Raw genomic sequence first — 20,698 nt, 5'->3', positions numbered from 1 at the left:
CCAAAAGACACCTGAAGGACTCTCAGACCATGAGAGACTAAATTCTGTGGTCTGACAAGACAAAGATTGAACACTTTGGCATGAATGTGAGGCATCATGTTTGGAGGAAACCAGGCACCATCTCTACAATGAAGCATGGTGGTGGCAGCATCATGCTGTGATATCGGCCAAATTCCAGGTGACATGCACGAACATCTAACACCGCTTGCATGGCACTTAGAAAATGTGTGGCCAGTTGCACTCTTCACATGACAGCAGACTGCAGGTGACCACTGTCGTACTGCTGTGAAATTTGGCTAAGTTCCACATGAGTGTGGCTTTGGTGTGTGCACTGAGAACCGACAGGAGGTGTGGCTATGACAGAAGCAGCTGTGGTGACCTTGTCATTCTGGACATCACAGCTACACAACACCTACTGTGTTTGGACGGACATGGACTAACACCTGTCCACTGTGAGGCTTGTGTGTCTGATTGCTGGTCTTACATGGATATAAATAAAATAAAAACATATATCCCAATGGCAACAAGCTGCAGCGAGCGAGCGCGCGCACGGAGCAGACAATGACAGCCTGCCAGGTTGAAACACACCGTCAAATCAGAACACGCAGCAGGCGATCTGACCGTCACGTCACCCACATGAGCTCTGTTCCACATGATGCGGTGTCTGTGCTGTGGCGCACCATCCACAAGACACACGTGTCGGGCAGAACACACGTGTGGGGCCAGCTGGACATGCCACCAGCAGATGTGGACATGATAAGAGCACCCTGCTTCTCATTCATGTCATTTCATGACTGTATGTCAGTGAACATGGGTCATCACCAGAGGAATAGACGGATCATATTTGTATTGCTCACTTGTGGTGTTTTATATGGTGTGTGAGATTTTAATTTTTTTTGTAATACTTCCATGTCCTTCCTGATATGAGGCAGCTTCCTGCAGCTTTCAAAGTACAGCTCCGTAGCTCAGTGGTAACATCTCTGACTGGGAATCAGAGCTTTTGAAAGGCACGAGTTCTCATCCCAGGTGGTGTGTTTTTTCTTTCTTTATTTTTAATTATTCCACATAAGTGGCGCGATCTGGTCCCACAGGTACTGGCTGGTTATTATTTTTTTATTTATTCCACATAAGTAGCGCAATGTGGTTCCACACGTACCAGGTGGTTTTTATTTCTTCCACATAAGCGGTGCCATGTGCTGCACCTGGCATTGTTCCTGCTTGAAAGACACCGGCGCATGCACAAACTGTCGCACCGGGTTCGTGCACGCCTGCCCATTGGTGCGATGTTTCATGGTGTGCTCTTTTGCCCTAATCGACCAGACGTCGACCAAACTTTGCAGTATGTGTGAAGGGGCCCTTAATAATGGATAGGACTGTGTCACTACACATGATGCGTAGCGCCGGCCGGAGCACTCCATATTGTTTCCATCATTCTATCACCATCGCTTTTAATACACAATTTTTCTTTTAAAAATTGGAAATCTAATTCTGCATGCAGAATTCATCAGTCAGCCTTTGTTTATGCAAGACCTTTCCCATATTTTATCACGCCTTTGGTCAATTTTTTCCTTTGATTGTAGACCTCAAGGCCAGTAGGAGGCCTAATAACATTTTCACTCCAACATAAAACATACTGTACACTCCACATGTCACAACATTGTCAAACATGCCGAGTCTGTTCTTTGTCAAGGTGATGAGTATTTAATGAAGCACATGGGATTTGACTTCTTGTCAACCTTGAGAGCTCATGGCAACGTTTTGAATTCATAATGGTTGAGACTAGGACTGCTTGACGTGAAGAAAATCATCTTGGGAACAGAACTGTCTCCTTATTCCAACATAACACTCCAGAAAAAGGTTAAACAAAATAAGTGGTAGCTCACCCCAATACAAAGCTCTTTGCTGTTTTTGGTTTTCTTTGCACGCTGTCTCACTACTCTTCTCTTTTTCATCTTTCAGGAATTCACTCTGAAGCTTGTGGACCTAGGCAGGCCTGAGGGCTCTGACATATACAAAATCCTTGCCCAGGGGAACCAGGGAGATTAAAAACTTCTGATTGAGGTGGAGAGGAAAGAAACACAGATAGGGAAGGAGAGAGGTAGAGGAGGAGAAAAAGCTTATCCTTCACCTTTGTTCTTCCTAATGCCCCAAGTGAAGGATCTCCATAGGGGAGTCAGCGTACGCTCAAGCAGCCGTCCACCGCTGTGGTCAGACGATGGAGTGAGAGAGTGAAAGACGAGAGGAGGATTACACTCTGCAAAACAGCCCAGCTCATATTCTATATTAATTGAATGCCTCGGAGAGAGGAGAGTCATGAGAGGAAGCATTTTCTGTGCTAGTCGCTTCAGACGGTATTGCAATTAACCCTTCGGCCGTCATAAAATAATACCTGGATTCTGCTGTTTTTTGATTGCCTGGCTGCGGACGAGCTCACGAGCGGTGGTCATGTTTCAACCCTCGACATGTAGATGGCATCGGAGTGGCTGTCAGACAATCAGCCTGATTGTGCTGGTGGCGCTGCTTTGCTGCACCTCCTTCAGGGCCTCTGAAGCTGCCAAAGCCAAAGTTCCGGGGCACACACATTTGAACTCCATTCGCATCGATGGAGATATCTCCCTCGGTGGGCTGTTTCCGGTTCATGCCAGGGGTCACGATGGGAAGCCATGTGGGGAGCTGAAGAAAGAGAAGGGTATACACAGGCTGGAAGCCATGCTGTTCGCCCTTGACCGCATCAATAATGACAATAATCTGCTGCCCAACATCACACTGGGGGCGCGTATCTTGGACACCTGTTCCAGGGACACTCACGCCTTGGAGCAGTCGCTTACCTTTGTGCAGGCTCTGATTGAGAAGGACGGCACAGACGTGAAATGTGTCGGCGGAGGATCGCCCATCATCACCAAACCAGAGAGGGTGGTGGGCGTCATCGGCGCCTCTTCCAGCTCAGTGTCCATCATGGTGGCCAACATTCTACGCCTGTTCAAGGTAAGACCACGTGGAACATCTAAGGTTTTCTTTGCTTAACGGTGTGAGACAGAAAACAGGCTTTATGGATTCTTCCCTGGTCATCTGAATAATGCATAACGCTGTCTGAACATGAACTACCAAACAGTGTAGGAGAATAATGTGTGTTAGGTATCTGCTGCCACACAACGGCCACTTTCATAAGTTTGGCGAGGCGATCCCATGGTAAATCTCATCACGCTGACTGTTGCCCTGGAGGAGTTGGTTGCTAAGCAGTGAGAGGCACTGCCTGTCGCAATACAGTAGTGATGAATACAATGCTGCTTGATTTCATTTTTGCCCCACAGCCTTTCCTCCGGTGGGCTTGGAACATAAAATGTTTACATCTGCGTATACTGTGGTAGAATCTGTTCTTTTCATGGACATCTGGACGTTTGATGAATTATTTAATACATTTTCTATTTTCTGTTCAACCATCCATGGAAATTCTAATAGCTCTTTCTATTTCCGTGTGATGGAATTTATTGCTATTTACTGCTTGGCTCACCTCAAAATGATACACCAAGCTGTAGCCCATATAACTATAAAGTACCGTCAGGTATTTGAAATTATTTCATTGGTAATTGCTCAGTCAATTTTAATGAATGTGTTGCTTATTTTAAGTTCAAAAGGACTCACTCCATGGTAACTTTTTTTTTATTATCCAGCAGTTGAAAAAGGGCTGTTTCTTGGGTAATCATGTATGTTCTGTTTCACCTAAAATGGTGATTAAACAGTATTACACTGTAAAACTCAATGAGTTAGTTGAACTCAAACCATTTGAGGAAACCAACTGCCTTAAACCATTTGAGTTTGCAAACTTAAATTAAATAATTTTCAAAAATTTAATTGTTAAAGTTTTAGTAACTTAACAATTTATAGTTAATTAAACTCATGTAAATCTAGTTTATGTTTTTCAGAAAAAATTGACAGATTTCTGCCTAAAAAAAAATTGCATTACATTTTGGATTAGATTTTTTGATACATTCCTTAGTTTACTTGTTGACTCTGCATTGTGTTGTTATGACTCCGCCCATTCGTTCAATTAAACTCAATTAAAATGAGTGAATGGAATGCACTGGAAATACATCATCAACACTTAAATGCCCCAAAACTTTAAATGCACTTAAAGGAACTGAGTTGTTATGACAACAATTCATTTTTGAGTTAGTTTGATTAATGGAAATGAGTGACTATAACTTTTTCAAAGTTTGAGTTACAATAACTTAATTATTGTATTAAAATGGAGTGTTCAGTTTAACAGCTTACTGTTATCTTGAACCCACATGATAACCCTCAGCAAGCCGAGAATCTCTGTTGATTCTCAACCCGGTCTCATGGCAAGTTGTGATTCAGCAGCAAGAAATATACATTAATCTATTGGAATCTATTGGTTCATGATATTGTGACGAAAAGGGCCTCATTTTCATCACGGCAGCACAAATTCATTCTAATTCATTCCGTGATGTGGCACAAAATTAAAATTGAAGTGTTGGGGTCAGGGTGGTTAAGGTTAGGGGTAGCAGTAGGGTTAGTAATAGTGAGTTAAAAAAACATGGCTACGGACATGACTCATTTCGTGATGGGAGCATGACAAACAAAACAAAACAAACAAAAAAACACATAAGACTGGGCTATGATTCTACGTGAAAGTCAAAGTTGAATTCTATTTTACAAGAATTCCATGATGGATGGATGGAAGATTCCTTCAAAAAAAAAAAAAAAAAATATATATATATATATAATATATATATATATACACTCAACAAAAATATAAACGCAACACTTTTGGTTTTGCTCCCATTTTGTATGAGATGAACTCAAAGATCTAAAACTTTTTCCATATACACAATATCACCATTTCCCTCAAGTCAGTAAGATAGTCTTCAAGCTGCCGTGACACCACATTTTCCAGAATTTTATAGAAAAATGATAGATTTGATATCGGCCGATAGTTTTTCAATACACTAGGGTCAAGATTAGGTTTCTTAAGTAATGGTTTAATCACTGCAGATTTGAAACATTTAGGAACAGATCCAGAAGTTAAAGAAAGATTAATAATTTCCAGCACAGTCGGCCCAAGAGTCACCCTCAATAGGAGGGTGTAGTGGCTCGGTTAAGGCATGCCGGAATATGTTTAACCTGATGTCTTCTATTTTCTTCCCAAAGTAATCCAGGAAATCTTGTGCTGTAAAAGGAGAGCGAACTACAGGTGGTTGTCCATGCAAAAGTGTTGCCACCGTGTCGAACAAGAACTTTGAGTTATGCTTGTTTTTGTTGATCAAATCAGAGTAGTAGGTCCGCTTTGTAGCCAATAATGCATGCTTATAGTCTAACATAGCATCACGCCACGCCAGGTGAAATACTTCTAATTTTGAATGACGCCATTTCCGTTCTAGACCTCTTGCTTTATGCTTCAGGTCATGCAGATAATCATTGAACCAAGGTGACTGTGATTTGGGGGAGCACGGTTTTAACACAGGTGCTGCAATCATGTCGAGTGTAGTATTGAGCATTGAGTTTAAACTATCCACAAGTCTGTCTACTGACTGGGAATTTGTCAAATGTGAAGCTAAGACATCAGACAGTCTAGCTTCGAGTTCAGTCTTAGTTGAGGAGTTGATGCATCGCCGTAATGATATATGTAAGGTTGTTGTTCCACTAGACATGACAGCGAAACTGTAAACTTAATAAGTGAGTGATCAGACACCACTGATGTAAGAGGCATGATGTCAATATTCATGACAGCAATACCACGTGCGAGAACCAGATCCAGGGTATTTCCACTAATGTGCGTCGAATCCCGAATGCATTGCCGAAATCCTAATGCATCCACAATTTCCATAAATGATTTGCAGAGGGGATCAGAAGGCTTATTTATATGAAGTCACCAATGATCAGAATGTTATCTACACTAGTTGACAAGTTAGAGATGAACGCATCAAATTTATCTAAGAATTCAGAATATAGGCCAGGAGGCCTATATACAGTGACTAATGCGATTGATTTTTATTCTTCTGACCTTGGCAATGTGTAATATCCTGAGCAGAACAGAGCAGTTGAACTGTTTGGGTTTAGGGGTGGTTCCAGAGTAGCATATATAAGAAACCTAGAAGTAGGTTTAGGTTTGAGACATTCCACGCGCGTTGTAGGTAGCAGACATGAAATCTTTGCTGTTGCTGGAACAACCACTGGGCCATCCTCAATTTCAACATCATCCAATATAGTAATGGGTATTAATTTTGGAAAGCATATCCCTCTATGATTTTTATGGACATGACTACGGAAGCAGGCCACAGTCTCAACTTGTTGAAATTCCCTCCATTGCAAATAAACTGCACTATCACCATAGTGGATTTTCTGCACTAAATTCCCCACTAAGCTAATGGATTCCACATCCACATTTGTAATAAGCCTTGCAGGGTCTCTAATCACCTGCTCTGTGGCCTGCTGTAGATTCCTAATGTTACCCTCCCTGTAGAGCTCTATCTATGTTCGCAGACAAGATGGCGGCGCCTTCCCCAGTAGCCACGGCGGCCCCAGAAAGAAGGCCAGTTATCAATAAAGCTAAAGTCTTGCTGTCTACAAAACTGCGCCAGCCACCTATTTAACGATGTCAGCCTGCTAAACGCCTCATCAGTACCCCGGGAGGGGAGGGGACCAGAGACTATTAACTGATGCCGACACATCTTTCTGGCAAGGTCACAAGTCCTCTCTATGTCCATTTTTGTGACCTCTGAGTGCTTCATCCTGATATCATTGGTGCCAACGTAAATAAGTATGTTACTATATCTCATGTCATATTCCTTCGTCTGTCTTCCCTTCTGCAGCATCAGCACCCTAAGATGAGATGCAATGTCGGGAGCTCTGGCCCCAGGAATACATTTAACGTCAGCCGGCATCTGTAACCTGTCCCACTGGCGTTTAAAAATCCTGCTGCGGATGAGATTCGCATCACTGCCTGAACACATACTGAAGACATACGCAGGACATACACAACCAACGCGCCACATATCCCCTGTCATCCGCTGATATCCGCAACCAACGGGTTGGCGCGGCTTGGCGACGGACCAGGACAGTGTGCAAAACAGATATGACGCGTGCCCATCAAGGCCACATCACGGTCGCAAATGGTATGTCGCGCACGCAGACAGAGTGGGCACGGATGGAGCGAGTGCATCACGGCCGCTGTGCCCCTCATGGGGGCGCCTCCGCGGTCGCTTTTGCTTCTGTTCCCTGTTATATCCGCTTTTCTTCCTCATGTATTCGCTGATCCACCCCGGGACATTTGTCATTTCCGTTCACCTTTGTTGCGGACGCTCAGCTTTTGTCTCCTCATTTCATGCACAAATCCTCCTAAATGCCAGTGGGACAGTGCCCTAAAGTCCGGTGTTTCGGCCTGGAGACAGGAGTGGAAGTCACTTGTGGGCTCAGAGAATTCACATCAGGCAAATCCAAGGGGGAGAACTGATTCACAGTTCGCACTGGCGAGTGTGATCGGGGTGCCACAACAGGGCACCAAGCCCTACGGGGCTTCCTCCGCCTAGCCACAGTCTGAAAGCCATCCTCCACAGCTGGCGTTTCTAAGCTGATGCTAATTGGCTCGCTAGCCGGCCCAACACTAACCTCATCTGGAGTGCCCGTAACATCTAACTCTACTGAGCTAAGAAGCTGCTCTAACTTACGGACACGGCTCTGTAAGAGAGCCACCCTATCTTCCAACATCATGCAGGATTTACGGAGGGTGTAAAGTGGGATTTGTAGTGTACTTTGTGCAAGAAAGAAATTCAAGAATGTAGCCAAGCAAACACGAGCTAAGCAATAATGGATAAGCTAACCACTCCTAAGGCTCACACAGACGTAAATAAATGAATTAAAATTCACAGCAGTTACACTGAAAAACTAACTGAAGTATTAAACAGGTAAAAAAGCAGCAGCTATAAAATACACTAAACACAACTATAAAAAAATGAAATGAAAAAATGATGACACGGTCCGAAATAGCTAACGCAATCTAACCGCTAGCGAAAATGCTAGCCGCTCCTAAGATTTTACACAGGAGTAAAATAATTACTTAAAATTCACAGCAGTTTGACTGAAAAACAAACAGAAGTATTAAAAGGATAAAAAAGAAACAGCTATAAAAAGTAACAATGGGGGAGGGGAGGAGTCAACCTAGCTAGCGATAGCTAACCGGTAGCGAATGCTAACTGCTAGCGATTCACAACAGGACTGTTGTTAAATAATGTTCAGAGTAGATACAATTAATAACCAGAAGAGTGCTAAACAGAAATAAAAGAAGCGTATACAACCGTGTGAAGTTCAGAGTGGCGTCACAGCAGCAAACAATCTGTCAGAAGCAAGTTGCCAGATCTTTGGCCATGCCAGAGAATATTCATTCGTTTTATTTTGCCAACAGTCAAACAGATGCGGGACATCTACTGTTGTCTATTTTCACATTACATTATTTGGTTCACAGAATTCAACACAAGTATCGGCATCAGAATAAGTTTGCCATCCACTTCATAACAAAGTGAGAAAACATCCATAGTATCCTGCTTATTGTGGCTGCCAGCGTTAATGGAAGTGAACCGACTTTAAGTTTAGTGCATCTTTTATTTGTTTTGTTGCCTGCATGTTTGTCTTCTGCATGATTTTATGTATGAGTGTGCCATATAGCGTGTGCAGCCCTTTATGGAAGTGCTCTCTCTTACTCATGCACACACATAAAATATGCATACAAGTGGGCTCACACAAGTCAGATTTACTGTGGTCTACAGTAATGAGTGTTTCCAGCAGGGCGCTCTCGAACCTCGTGTCAAATCCTTTGTCATCAGCACAGTACTCTTTCCATCTTCATTAATGTGTATAAGTGGTGTCCTTGGATATTTAACCTGGAATTTTCTGATCTTCTTTGACTTTATTCTGTATGTATACCTTCAGCTGCAGCTCTGTTCATTCAGGAGGTTTAGAAGATCAACTCGGTGAGATAGGTTACTCAATTTTCACTAACCATCACTTGAACTTTGCTGTCACAAAATTGAAAATCAAACGTTTCCTAAGTAAGTCACCAATCGATCAGCGTCCACTTGTATTGATGAGCACCCACTCCAAACAATCAGAAAATAGAGTAAATGCTCTGCATTCTGGTCAGTTATATGGATTAAAGTGTAAACATGTTGAGAGCGGTGTGAACTCATTAAGATGGGGCCTGGAGTTACGGCTTCTCTGGGATTTATGGGTCAGTCGGGTTCCAGATGGTGATCCTGGGCAGGACGAAAATGCTGATGGCCTCAGAAACGGTCATAAGAAACTCACCAGCTATTCAGCATCATTTCCCCAGTCGAACAAATGGACAGAAGAGACCAAAAACAGACCAACTTACCACAAAAAGACAGCGAAAAAGAAAAAAAAGCCACATATGGACATGAGTCAAACTACTTTCAGAAGTGGTGTAAAAATAACCATGGGTAGAATGGCTATTTTCACCTGTATAGGTTTATATTTAGACATGTTCAAAAAGTTTCCAGAAATAAAATGAAGCATTATTTAGAAATCTTGAGTTATGATTCAAACTCTTTGTTCTTACAGCCACAAAATACTTGAAGAGTTTTCATCCAATATGGACATAACTTAGTGGAATGGTTGAGGATGAGCCAAGGACTAAGTGATTTTATTTTAATTATAAAAGAAAAAAAAAAGGTTAAAAGTCAAGGTGAAAGGCCAAGGTCAAATTCTGGTCCTACTGCTTATATATAGTGATTTTTATGTAGTGACTGGCTGTCACCATCTGTCTGCTTCATTTAAAGGTAGATAGATGGTTACTTTTAAGATGTGTGGGTGGAGCATAGCCTGCCTGGGCGGTTGCCATCCAGGACTTAACGTGGGTCCATCATGTCGTGAATGCAGCAGCACATTGCACAAGTGTATGGTCCGAGACCTGACCTGACCTATTTCGAGGAACTGGTTAAATTACTATTAAACACTAAGATGAAGTCATATAGCACCTTTTATGACCTTTGACCTTGCTTGACTTTGAAAGGCTAAACTGAAGTTCATGAATGTTAAACAGTTTGTTCTCAGCATGGATTAGACTTGGTCGTAGATACATAGATATGCCATTTATCATATTTTCTGGCATGTAAGGCAACCCAGAGGGTAAGTCACACCTTTTTTCTGCATGTGGAACTTACTTTGTAACACAGTATTTTCTTGACGGTGAGTTTATTAAAGGAAATGATTGCAGTGTAGCACATGTGCACACCACAGTTTGGAGTGTTATTTAATGTAAGGGCTGTAAAATTCCAAAACTAACCAAGATGGAGAAATAAATTTGCATTGGACAATGGATAGGAATTGATGCAGTGTGGACAAAATAAAGAAAAATCAGGTAGACATGGAGTTGGAAACACTATGTGAGTCCATATGATTTTTTTTTTTTTTACCATCTCTCTCTCTCTCTCTCTCTCTCTCTCTCTCTCTCTCTCTCTCTCTCTCTCTCTCTCTCTCTCTCTCTCTCTCTCTCTCTCTCTCTATATATATATATACACTCAACAAAAATATAAACGCAACACTTTTGGTTTTGTTCCCATTTTGTATGAGATGAACTCAAAGATCTAAAACTTTTTCCACATACACAATATCACCATTTCCCTGAAATATTGTTCACAAACCAGTCTAAATCTGTGATAGTGAGCACTTCTCCTTTGCTGAGATAATCCATCCCACCTCACAGGTGTGCCATATCATGATGCTGATTAGACACCATGATTAGTGCACAGGTGTGCCTTAGACTGTTTTAGATCTTTGAGTTCATCTCATACAAAATGGGAGCAAAACCAAAAGTGTTGCGTTTATATTTTTGTTGAGTGTGTATATATATATATATATATATATATATATATATATATATATATACAGTAGTGTTCAGAATAATAGTAGTACTACGTATGTGACTAAAAAGATTAATCCAGGTTTTGAGTATATTTCTTATTCTTACATGGGAAACAAGGTACCAGTAGATTCAGTAGATTCTCGCAAATCCAACAAGACCAAGCATTCATGATATGCACACTCTTAAGGCTATGAAATTGGGCTATTAGTAAAAAAAAAAAGTAGGAAAGGGGGTGTTCACAATAATAGTAGTGTGGCATTCAGTCAGTGAGTTCGTCAGTTTTGTGGAACAAACAGGTGTGAATCAGGTGTCCCCTATTTAAGGATGAAGCCAGCACCTGTTGAACATGCTTTTCTCTTTGAAAGCCTGAGGAACATGGGATGTTCAAGACATTGTTCAGAAGAACAGTGTAGTTTGATTAAAAAGTTGATTGGAGAGGGGAAAACCTATATGCAGGTGCAAAGAAATTATAGGCTGTTCATCTACAATGATCTACAATGCTTTAAAATGGACAAAAAAAACTAGAGACGCGTGGAAGAAAATGGAAAACAACCATAAAAATGGATAGAAGAATAACCAGAATGGCAAAGGCTCACCCACTGATCAGCTCCAGGATGATCAAAGACAGTCTGGAGTTACCTGTAAGTGCTGTGACAGTTAGAAGACGCCTGCGTGAAGCAAATTTATTTGCAAGAATCCCCCGCAAAGTCCCTCTGTTAAATAAAAGACATGTGCAGAAGAGATTACAATTTGCCAAAGAACACATCAACTGGCCTAAAGAGAAATGGAGGAATATTTTGTGGACTGATGAGAGTAAAATTGTTCTTTTTGGGTCCAAGGGCCGCAGACAGTTTGTGAGACGACCCCCAAACTCTGAATTCAAGCCACAATTCACAGTGAAGACAGTGAGGCATGGTGGTGCAAGCATCATGATATGGGCATGTTTCTCCTACTATGGTGTTGGGCCTATATATCGCATACCAGGTATCATGGATCAGTTTTGATATGTCAAAATAATTGAAGAGGTCATGTTGCCTTATGCTGAAGAGGACATGCCCTTGAAATGGGTGTTTCAACAAGACAATGACCCCAAGCACACTAGTAAACCAGCAAAATCTTGGTTCCAAACCAACAAAATTAATGCCTCGCAGATGTGAAGAAATCATGAAAAACTGTGGTTATACAACTAAATACTAGTTTAGTGATTCACAGGATTGCTAAAAAAGCAGTTTGAACATAATAGTTTTGAGTTTGTAGCATCAACAGCAGATGCTACTATTATTGTGAACACTCCCTTTTCTACGTTTTTTACTAATAGCCCAATTTCATAGCCTTAAGAGTGTGCATATCATGAATGCTTGGTCTTGTTGGATTTGTGAGAATCTACTGAATCTACTGGTACCTTGTTTCCCATGTAACAATAAGAAATATACTCAAAACCTGGATTCATCTTTTTAGTCACATAGCACTACTATTATTCTGAACACTACTGTATATATATATATATCTATATATATATATATATATATATATATATATATATATATATATATATATATATATATATATATATATATATATCTATATCTATATCTATATATATATCTATATATATATCTATATCTATATCTATATCTATATCTATATATATATATATATATATATATATATATATATATATATATATAGAGAGAGAGAGAGAGAGAGAGAGAGAGAGAGAGTATACACCACATTTTCTGGAGTATAAGTTGTTTCTTTTGTGCTAGTTTGGGAGGTTCTTGAACTTGCACTCTGGTGCGACTTACGTATATACTGAAAATCACGTTCTTTATAATGATAATAACAACAACAATAATTACCATTTATATACTGTGGAACTTTTCCAGGAATCAAAACACTAAATAAAATACATTCTAATAGTAGAAGAAGGCCAATAATAAAACCTACTCTACAACAATGCACAAAAATCCCAAATTAAAGAGCTGATAATACAGTAAAAAGGTGGGACTTATGCTCCAGTGCAACTTATATATGGGTTTTTCCTCCTCAAGAGGGATTTTTTTTTAACAGGTGTCAGTTATACTCTGGAAAATATGTTCAATTGTTGTTAGTATTATTATTTTTCATAGTAAACCAATCATTTTTTGGTATATAGGTCTACTGGAGTATATGTTGCAGGACCTTCCAAAGTAGTTAAAAAAACCAAACCAAACAAATAAATTAAAAACAATGTGACTTTCACTCCACAAAATATGAATAGAAAAGAATAGACTTTATTGTCATTATACAAGTACAATAAAATTTAGATTGGTATCTCTCCCATGTTCATTTTAAAGAAAACAACAACAATAACTAACTACATAAAGCGCTGTAAACATTTGTCCTGAGAGAGTGATTATATAAGGTGCAATGATAGTCCTGAGAGTGCTTGTCAGTGCACGTTATTGCAGTGGGTGAGTGGTTGGGGTGGGTTGTGGGGTTGGGTTGGGGGTGATGGAGGCCACAGCTCGAGGGAGAAATCTGTTCCTCAGTCTGCTTGTGCAGGATCATATTATGGTGTAACGTTTGCCTGATGGCAGAAGTTGAAATAGAGGGTGACCGGGGTGAAAAGTGTCTGAAATGATGCTGCTGGCCTTCTTCCTCAGACGGTTGGTGTAGACATCATCTTGGTGTGGGAGCTCTGACCCGACCACACGCTGTGCAGTCTTCACCTCCGCTCAGCAGCATGGAAGTCGAGGATAAAGTGGTTCAAGTTCGGACAAATCTGATCAAGCGCAAAGGCACAGAAGCATATTTTACAGTATTACTAAATCACACAGATTTGATTTGCATGATTTGGTGTCAAGCGTACATCCTTCTTGAATCCTGTGTTATACTGGGTCGATGTCTGAATGCAGGTCAGTGACATTATCAGCAAAATGAAGAACGCTCATCCTACTGTTTAATGCAAAACATTTTTGGTCTGGTTTTCCTGTTTTGATTTAGGTGTGAAATTATCCAAAATATTCCTGCTTCCCTTTTGCATGACCTTTCCACGGACTGATAAATATTCAACTGTGATGATCACAGTGGTAAACATTGTGTAATTATATCATGCTTTCCCATCTAACGTGGATGATAAAATTGCTTTTGTGTTACTTTGCATTCACCTGTCCATGCTCATACGCACGCACGCACGCACGCACGCACGCACGCACGCACGCACGCACGCACGCACGCACGCACGCACGCACATGTCAGGATGTTGCCAATTCAAGGTGCTCAGCTGCACACCAGGAGTGACTTAAAGATTAAATACTTTTCCTCAAGTGCACTCTAGTGATTTTCCCATCTAGTCAGGGGATTGAACCTGTGACCCTTCTTCAACCTTTGCTCCGCTACCTCTCTGTTCTGTTAAGTTCATCTCCAGTGCAACAGTTTTTTGTGGTCTGTTTGTGAAATAGACCAACATTCATTTCTTGGGGGGAGCGGGGGGTTCAAGTGTCACAACAAGAATTTCTGATCACTTTCAGGAAAAAAATGTTCATTTGGAGCAAACAGACATTTGGGGTGTCGGAGCAATTTGAAGTCACAATATTCTCTCCAACCTCAATGGATACTGTAATACAATGAGTAATACTGTAATACAATTTGGTCAAAAGTGAAAATTGGCAAACAAACATTAAACTAAACAAATGTTAAATAAAAAAACTTGGGGTTGCTGAATGATGTAAACCTAAAATCTGTTAAAGTCTTAAGTTACCATTTGCTTGATATAAAGTCATTCCTGCTGTATCAAAGGGTCCTCTGAAGAGACCTGGCACCAACCAACACTAGATGTCACCCTCTGTCATCCAAGTGTCATCCAACCATCCAAGTGGCACAACCATACAGTAAGGGCTTATTCACACTACGAAAAACAATGATTAGACACCACATCATGATCCAGATTAGCACAGCGGATGCAATCACCTTGTTGTCACATTACATCCAGGAATCTCTGAAATGTATGTGTCAAAGATGACGGCCAGGTCTGTCGCAACCTGCAGTCAAACATCAATAAAACAGCTCTAAAATGGAGTCTGATGGTGAGTTGCTTGCTATGGGTATGCCAAGTTAGCAATTACATGCAATCTTTGCACAGAAATATGAAAAATGACAGTGACAAGAGGAGAACAATGCAACAGTGCAAATCTGTTGCTTTCTGTTGTTCTGTTTCTGTGGCACAGAGCTGTCTGTGCACCCACATGTAGTATAGCACAAACATCATAGGAGACCATGCCAATTTTAATTAAATTAATATTATTATTACTACTTGGATATTACAGTCTTTAATTCATTCAGCAACATTTGTGTTAAAAACAGATCTGATTTCTCACTTTATTAATGAATGTGAATCGTGGTGACTGTGCAAAAGCCACAAACTATTAGCTCTTGTGCCTACATGAAAACCTTGTCATACATGCAGGATGTTGATGAATCCCTTATTGCATAAAATATTTGGGCTGGACAGATTTTATATGGCTGTATATGGGGAGGTGGGATGAAGTAATTATTAACAGAAATGTTCAGTAGTTTGCTGCACTGGAACAAATTCTGTAAATGATTCATAGAAACTAGCACACTGCCCGTGGGGATACACAGGCTCTAGATTGGGTAGTGTTTATAAAATAGGTAGGTGACATTTTTGAAGGGTGGTAATACATTATGCAAAGTTTCTATAATGATTTTAACTGAAAGTGCAGGAAATTAAAATGAGAAAGTTTTGTAAATAATTGTATTTATTATTTGGCAAATGTAGTTGATGTCATATTTTACAACTGGCAAGGTTGAGATATTTCCTTTGTTCAGAACTTGTGTGGTTACCAGGGACTGATTAATGGTGATATGAACATCCATTGTTCATTGTTGTTACCTAATATCCCTAATTTCTCCAAAAATATTAGTCCCATCAACTTTCCATTTTTGCTGTGTTCATCCTTGACCAAAAATACATAAGCATACCAAATGGAAACTGTCAACTCTCCCCAGGTTTCTTAGTGATTGAAGCCATACACACACATGCACACATACTCAACAAAAATATAAACGCAACACTTTTGGTTTTGCTCCCATTTTGTATGAGATGAACTCAAAGATCTAAAACTTTTTCCACATATACAATATTACCATTTCTCTCAAATATTGTTCACAAACCAGTCTGAATCTGTGATAGTGAGCACTTCTCCTTTGTTGAGATAATCCATCCCACCTCACAGGTGTGCCATATCAAGATGCTGATTAGACACCATGATTAGTGCACAGGTGTGCCTTAGACTGCCCACAATAAAAGGCCACTCTGAAAGGTGCAGTTTTATCACACAGCACAATGCCACAGATGTCGCAAGATTTGAGGGAGCGTGCAATTGGCATGCTGACAGCAGGAATGTCAACCAGAACTGTTGCTCGTGTATTGAATGTTCATTTCTCTACCATAAGCCGTCTCCAAAGGCGTTTCAGAGAATTTGGCAGTACATCCAACCAGCCTCACAACCGCAGACCACGTGTAACTACACCAGCCCAGGACCTCCACATCCAGCATGTTCACCTCCAAGATCATCTGAGACCATCCACTCGGACAGCTACTGGAACAATCGGTTTGCATAACCAAAGAATTTCTGCACAAACTGTCAGAAACTGTCTCAGGGAAGCTCATCTGCATGCTCGTCGTCCTCATCGGGGTCTCGACCTGACTCCAGTTCGTCGTCGTAACCGATTTGAGTGGGCAAATGCTCACATTTGCTGCCGTTTGGCACGTTGGAGAGGTGTTCTCTTCACGGATGATGCGAAGGAGATGTGTTGCACTGCATGAGGCAAATGGTGGTCACACCAGATACTGACTGGTATCCCCCCCCAATAAAACAAAAGTGCACCTTTCAGAGTGGCCTTTTATTGTGGGCAGTCTAAGGCACACCTGTGCACTAATCATGGTGTCTAATCAGCATCTTGATATGGCACACCTGTGAGGTGGGATGGATTATCTCAGCAAAGGAGAAGTGCTCAATATCACAGATTTAGACTGGTTTCTGCACAGTATTTGAGGGAAATGGTGATATTGTGTATGTGGAAAAAGTTTTAGATCGTTGAGTTAATCTCATACAAAATGGGAGCAAAACCAAAAGTGTTGCGTTTATATTTTTGTTGAGTATACATGTACACATAGGCCACTTGGCTTTTAATATATAGATTACTTAAGAATACCTCATATTCAAAAAAAAAAAAAAAAATAATAATATAGCACCTTCAACTGCACCACAGACTAAAACAGTTAAATGTGGTCTATTAAACATTAGGTCTCTCTCTTCTAAGTCCCTGTTGGTAAATGATATAATAATTGATCAACATATTGATTTATTCTGCCTTACAGAAACCTGGTTACAGCAGGATGAATATGTTAGTTTAAATGAGTCAACACCCCCGAGTCACACTAACTGTCAGAATGCTCGTAGCACGGGCCGGGGCGGAGGATTAGCAGCAATCTTCCATTCCAGCTTATTAATTAATCAAAAACCCAGACAGAGCTTTAATTCATTTGAAAGCTTGACTCTTAGTCTTGTCCATCCAAATTGGAAGTCCCAAAAACCAGTTTTATTTGTTATTATCTATCGTCCACCTGGTCGTTACTGTGAGTTTCTCTGTGAATTTTCAGACCTTTTGTCTGACTTAGTGCTTAGCTCAGATAAGATAATTATAGTGGGCGATTTTAACATCCACACAGATGCTGAGAATGACAGCCTCAACACTGCATTTAATCTATTATTAGACTCTATTGGCTTTGCTCAAAAAGTAAATGAGTCCACCCACCACTTTAATCATATCTTAGATCTTGTTCTGACTTATGGTATGGAAATAGAAGACTTAACAGTATTCCCTGAAAACTCCCTTCTGTCTGATCATTTCTTAATAACATTTACATTTACTCTGATGGACTACCCAGCAGTGGGGAATAAGTTTCATTACACTAGAAGTCTTTCAGAAAGCGCTGTAACTAGGTTTAAGGATATGATTCCTTCTTTATGTTCTCTAATGCCATATACCAACACAGTGCAGAGTAGCTACCTAAACTCTGTAAGTGAGATAGAGTATCTCATCAATAGTTTTACATCCTCATTGAAGACAACTTTGGATGCTGTAGCTCCTCTAAAAAAGAGAGCTTTAAATCAGAAGTGTCTGACTCCGTGGTATAACTCACAAACTCGTAGCTTAAAGCAGATAACCCGTAAGTTGGAGAGGAAATGGCGTCTCACTAATTTAGAAGATCTTCACTTAGCCTGGAAAAAGAGTCTGTTGCTCTATAAAAAAGCCCTCCGTAAAGCTAGGACATCTTTCTACTCATCACTAATTGAAGAAAATAAGAACAACCCCAGGTTTCTTTTCAGCACTGTAGCCAGGCTGACAAAGAGTCAGAGCTCTATTGAGCTGAGTATTCCATTAACTTTAACTAGTAATGACTTCATGCCTTTCTTTGCTAACAAAATTTTAACTATTAGAGAAAAAATTACTCATAACTATCCCAAAGACGTATCGTTATCTTTGGCTGCTTTCAGTGATGCCGGTATTTGGTTAGACTCTTTCTCTCCGATTGTTCTGTCTGAGTTATTTTCATTAGTTACTTCATCCAAACCATCAACATGTTTATTAGACCCCATTCCTACCAGGCTGCTCAAAGAAGCCCTACCATTATTTAATGCTTCGATCTTAAATATGATCAATCTATCTTTGTTAGTTGGCTATGTACCACAGGCTTTTAAGATGGCAGTAATTAAACCATTACTTAAAAAGCCATCACTTGACCCAGCTATCTTAGGTAATTATAGGCCAATCTCCAACCTTCCTTTTCTCTCAAAAATTCTTGAAAGGGTAGTTGTAAAACAGCTAACTGATCATCTGCAGAGGAATGGTCTATTTGAAGAGTTTCAGTCAGGTTTTAGAATTCATCATAGTACAGAAACAGCATTAGTGAAGGTTACAAATGATCTTCTTATGGCCTCGGACAGTGGACTCATCTCTGTGCTTGTTCTGTTAGACCTCAGTGCTGCTTTTGATACTGTTGACCATAAAATTTTATTACAGAGATTAGAGCATGCCATAGGTATTAAAGGCACTGCGCTGCGGTGGTTTGAATCATATTTGTCTAATAGATTACAATTTGTTCATGTAAATGGGGAATCTTCTTCACAGACTAAAGTTAATTATGGAGTTCCACAAGGTTCTGTGCTAGGACCAATTTTATTCACTTTATACATGCTTCCCTTAGGCAGTATTATTAGACGGTATTGCTTAAATTTTCATTGTTACGCAGATGATACCCAGCTTTATCTATCCATGAAGCCAGAGGACACACACCAATTAGCTAAACTGCAGGATTGTCTTACAGACATAAAGACATGGATGACCTCTAATTTCCTGCTTTTATACTCAGATAAAACTGAAGTTATTGTACTTGGCCCCACAAATCTTAGAAACATGGTGTCTAACCAGATCCTTACTCTGGATGGCAGATCAGGATATGTCATTCAAAGCGCATATTAAACAAATATGTAGGACTGCTTTTTTGCATTTACGCAATATCTCTAAAATCAGAAAGGTCTTGTCTCAGAGTGATGCTGAAAAACTAATTCATGCATTTATTTCCTCTAGGCTGGACTATTGTAATTCATTATTATCAGGTTGTCCTAAAAGTTCCCTAAAAAGCCTTCAGTTAATTCAAAATGCTGCAGCTAGAGTACTGACGGGGACTAGAAGGAGAGAGCATATCTCACCCATATTGGCCTCTCTTCATTGGCTTCCTGTTAATTCTAGAATAGAATTTAAAATTCTTCTTCTTACTTATAAGGTTTTGAATAATCAGGTCCCATCTTATCTTAGGGACCTTGTAGTACCATATCACCCCAATAGAGCGCTTCACTCTCAGACTGCAGGCTTACTTGTAGTTCCTAGGGTTTGTAAGAGTAGAATGGGAGGCAGAGCCTTCAGCTTTCAGGCTCCTCTCCTGTGGAACCAGCTCCCAATTCAGATCAGGGAGACAGACACCCTCTCTACTTTTAAGATTAGGCTTAAAACTTTCCTTTTTGCTAAAGCTTATAGTTAGGGCTGGATCAGGTGACCCTGAACCATCCCTTAGTTATGCTGCTATAGACGTAGACTGCTGAGGGGTTCCCATGATGCACTGTTTCTTTCTCTTTTTGCTCTGTATGCACCACTCTGCATTTAATCATTAGTGATCGATCTCTGCTCCCCTCCACAGCATGTCTTTTTCCTGGTTCTCTCCCTCAGCCCCAACCAGTCCCAGCAGAAGACTGCCCCTCCCTGAGCCTGGTCCTGCTGGAGGTTTCTTCCTGTTAAAAGGGAGTTTTTCCTTCCCACTGTAGCCAAGTGCTTGCTCACAGGGGGTCGTTTTGACCGTTGGGGTTTTACATAATTATTGTATGGCCTTGCCTTACAATATAAAGCGCCTTGGGGCAACTGTTTGTTGTGATTTGGCGCTATATAAAAAAATTGATTGATTGATTGATTGATTCACTTAATCTTGTTTGAAGAGAAGTGTTTGTGTACAAGGAGTTTTCCACTATTTATGTCAGGCATGGCGGCTTTTAAAAAGATGCATTTAAAAAACACGGGTTACCTGTGAATACTTAGGGTGTCATGTTTTGTTTTATGCATGAAAAAACAAGGAGATGATGTTGATTTTCACATTCAGCTGGCTATAATGTCTGAGGGATGGCAGCACTCCTGCAACCAGTGCTAACCTCTGTGGATACTCCACCATGTGGCATACCTAAG

The 20,698-nt window shown here is 40.5% G+C and overlaps 1 protein-coding gene and 1 long non-coding RNA gene across 3 annotated transcripts in view; one reads left to right on the top strand and one right to left on the bottom strand.

Moving 5' to 3' along the window:
• LOC117506091 (metabotropic glutamate receptor 4-like) overlaps positions 1-20,698 on the top strand; it is a 771,651-nt gene that overhangs the window by 130,402 nt on the left and 620,551 nt on the right. For both annotated transcript variants that reach the window (XM_034165608.1, XM_034165614.1), the window contains one exon: positions 1,960-2,985. In XM_034165608.1, the coding sequence (XP_034021499.1) occupies positions 2,446-2,985 (540 nt within the window). In that variant the 5' untranslated portion in view covers positions 1,960-2,445. The remainder of the gene's footprint in view (positions 1-1,959; positions 2,986-20,698) is intronic.
• LOC117506195 lies at positions 40-5,223 on the bottom strand. Its single transcript, XR_004559399.1, has 3 exons — positions 5,093-5,223; positions 3,155-3,159; positions 40-51 (listed from the first exon to the last, which is right to left on the bottom strand). It is a non-coding gene; the product is annotated as an uncharacterized LOC117506195 (long non-coding RNA).

The sequence above is a fragment of the Thalassophryne amazonica genome, chromosome 3, assembly GCF_902500255.1.
Source record: "Thalassophryne amazonica chromosome 3, fThaAma1.1, whole genome shotgun sequence".
NCBI lineage: Eukaryota > Metazoa > Chordata > Actinopteri > Batrachoidiformes > Batrachoididae > Thalassophryne > Thalassophryne amazonica.
The sequence above is the reverse complement of the archived record's forward strand: the minus strand, read 5'-3'. Positions and strand labels throughout refer to the sequence as shown.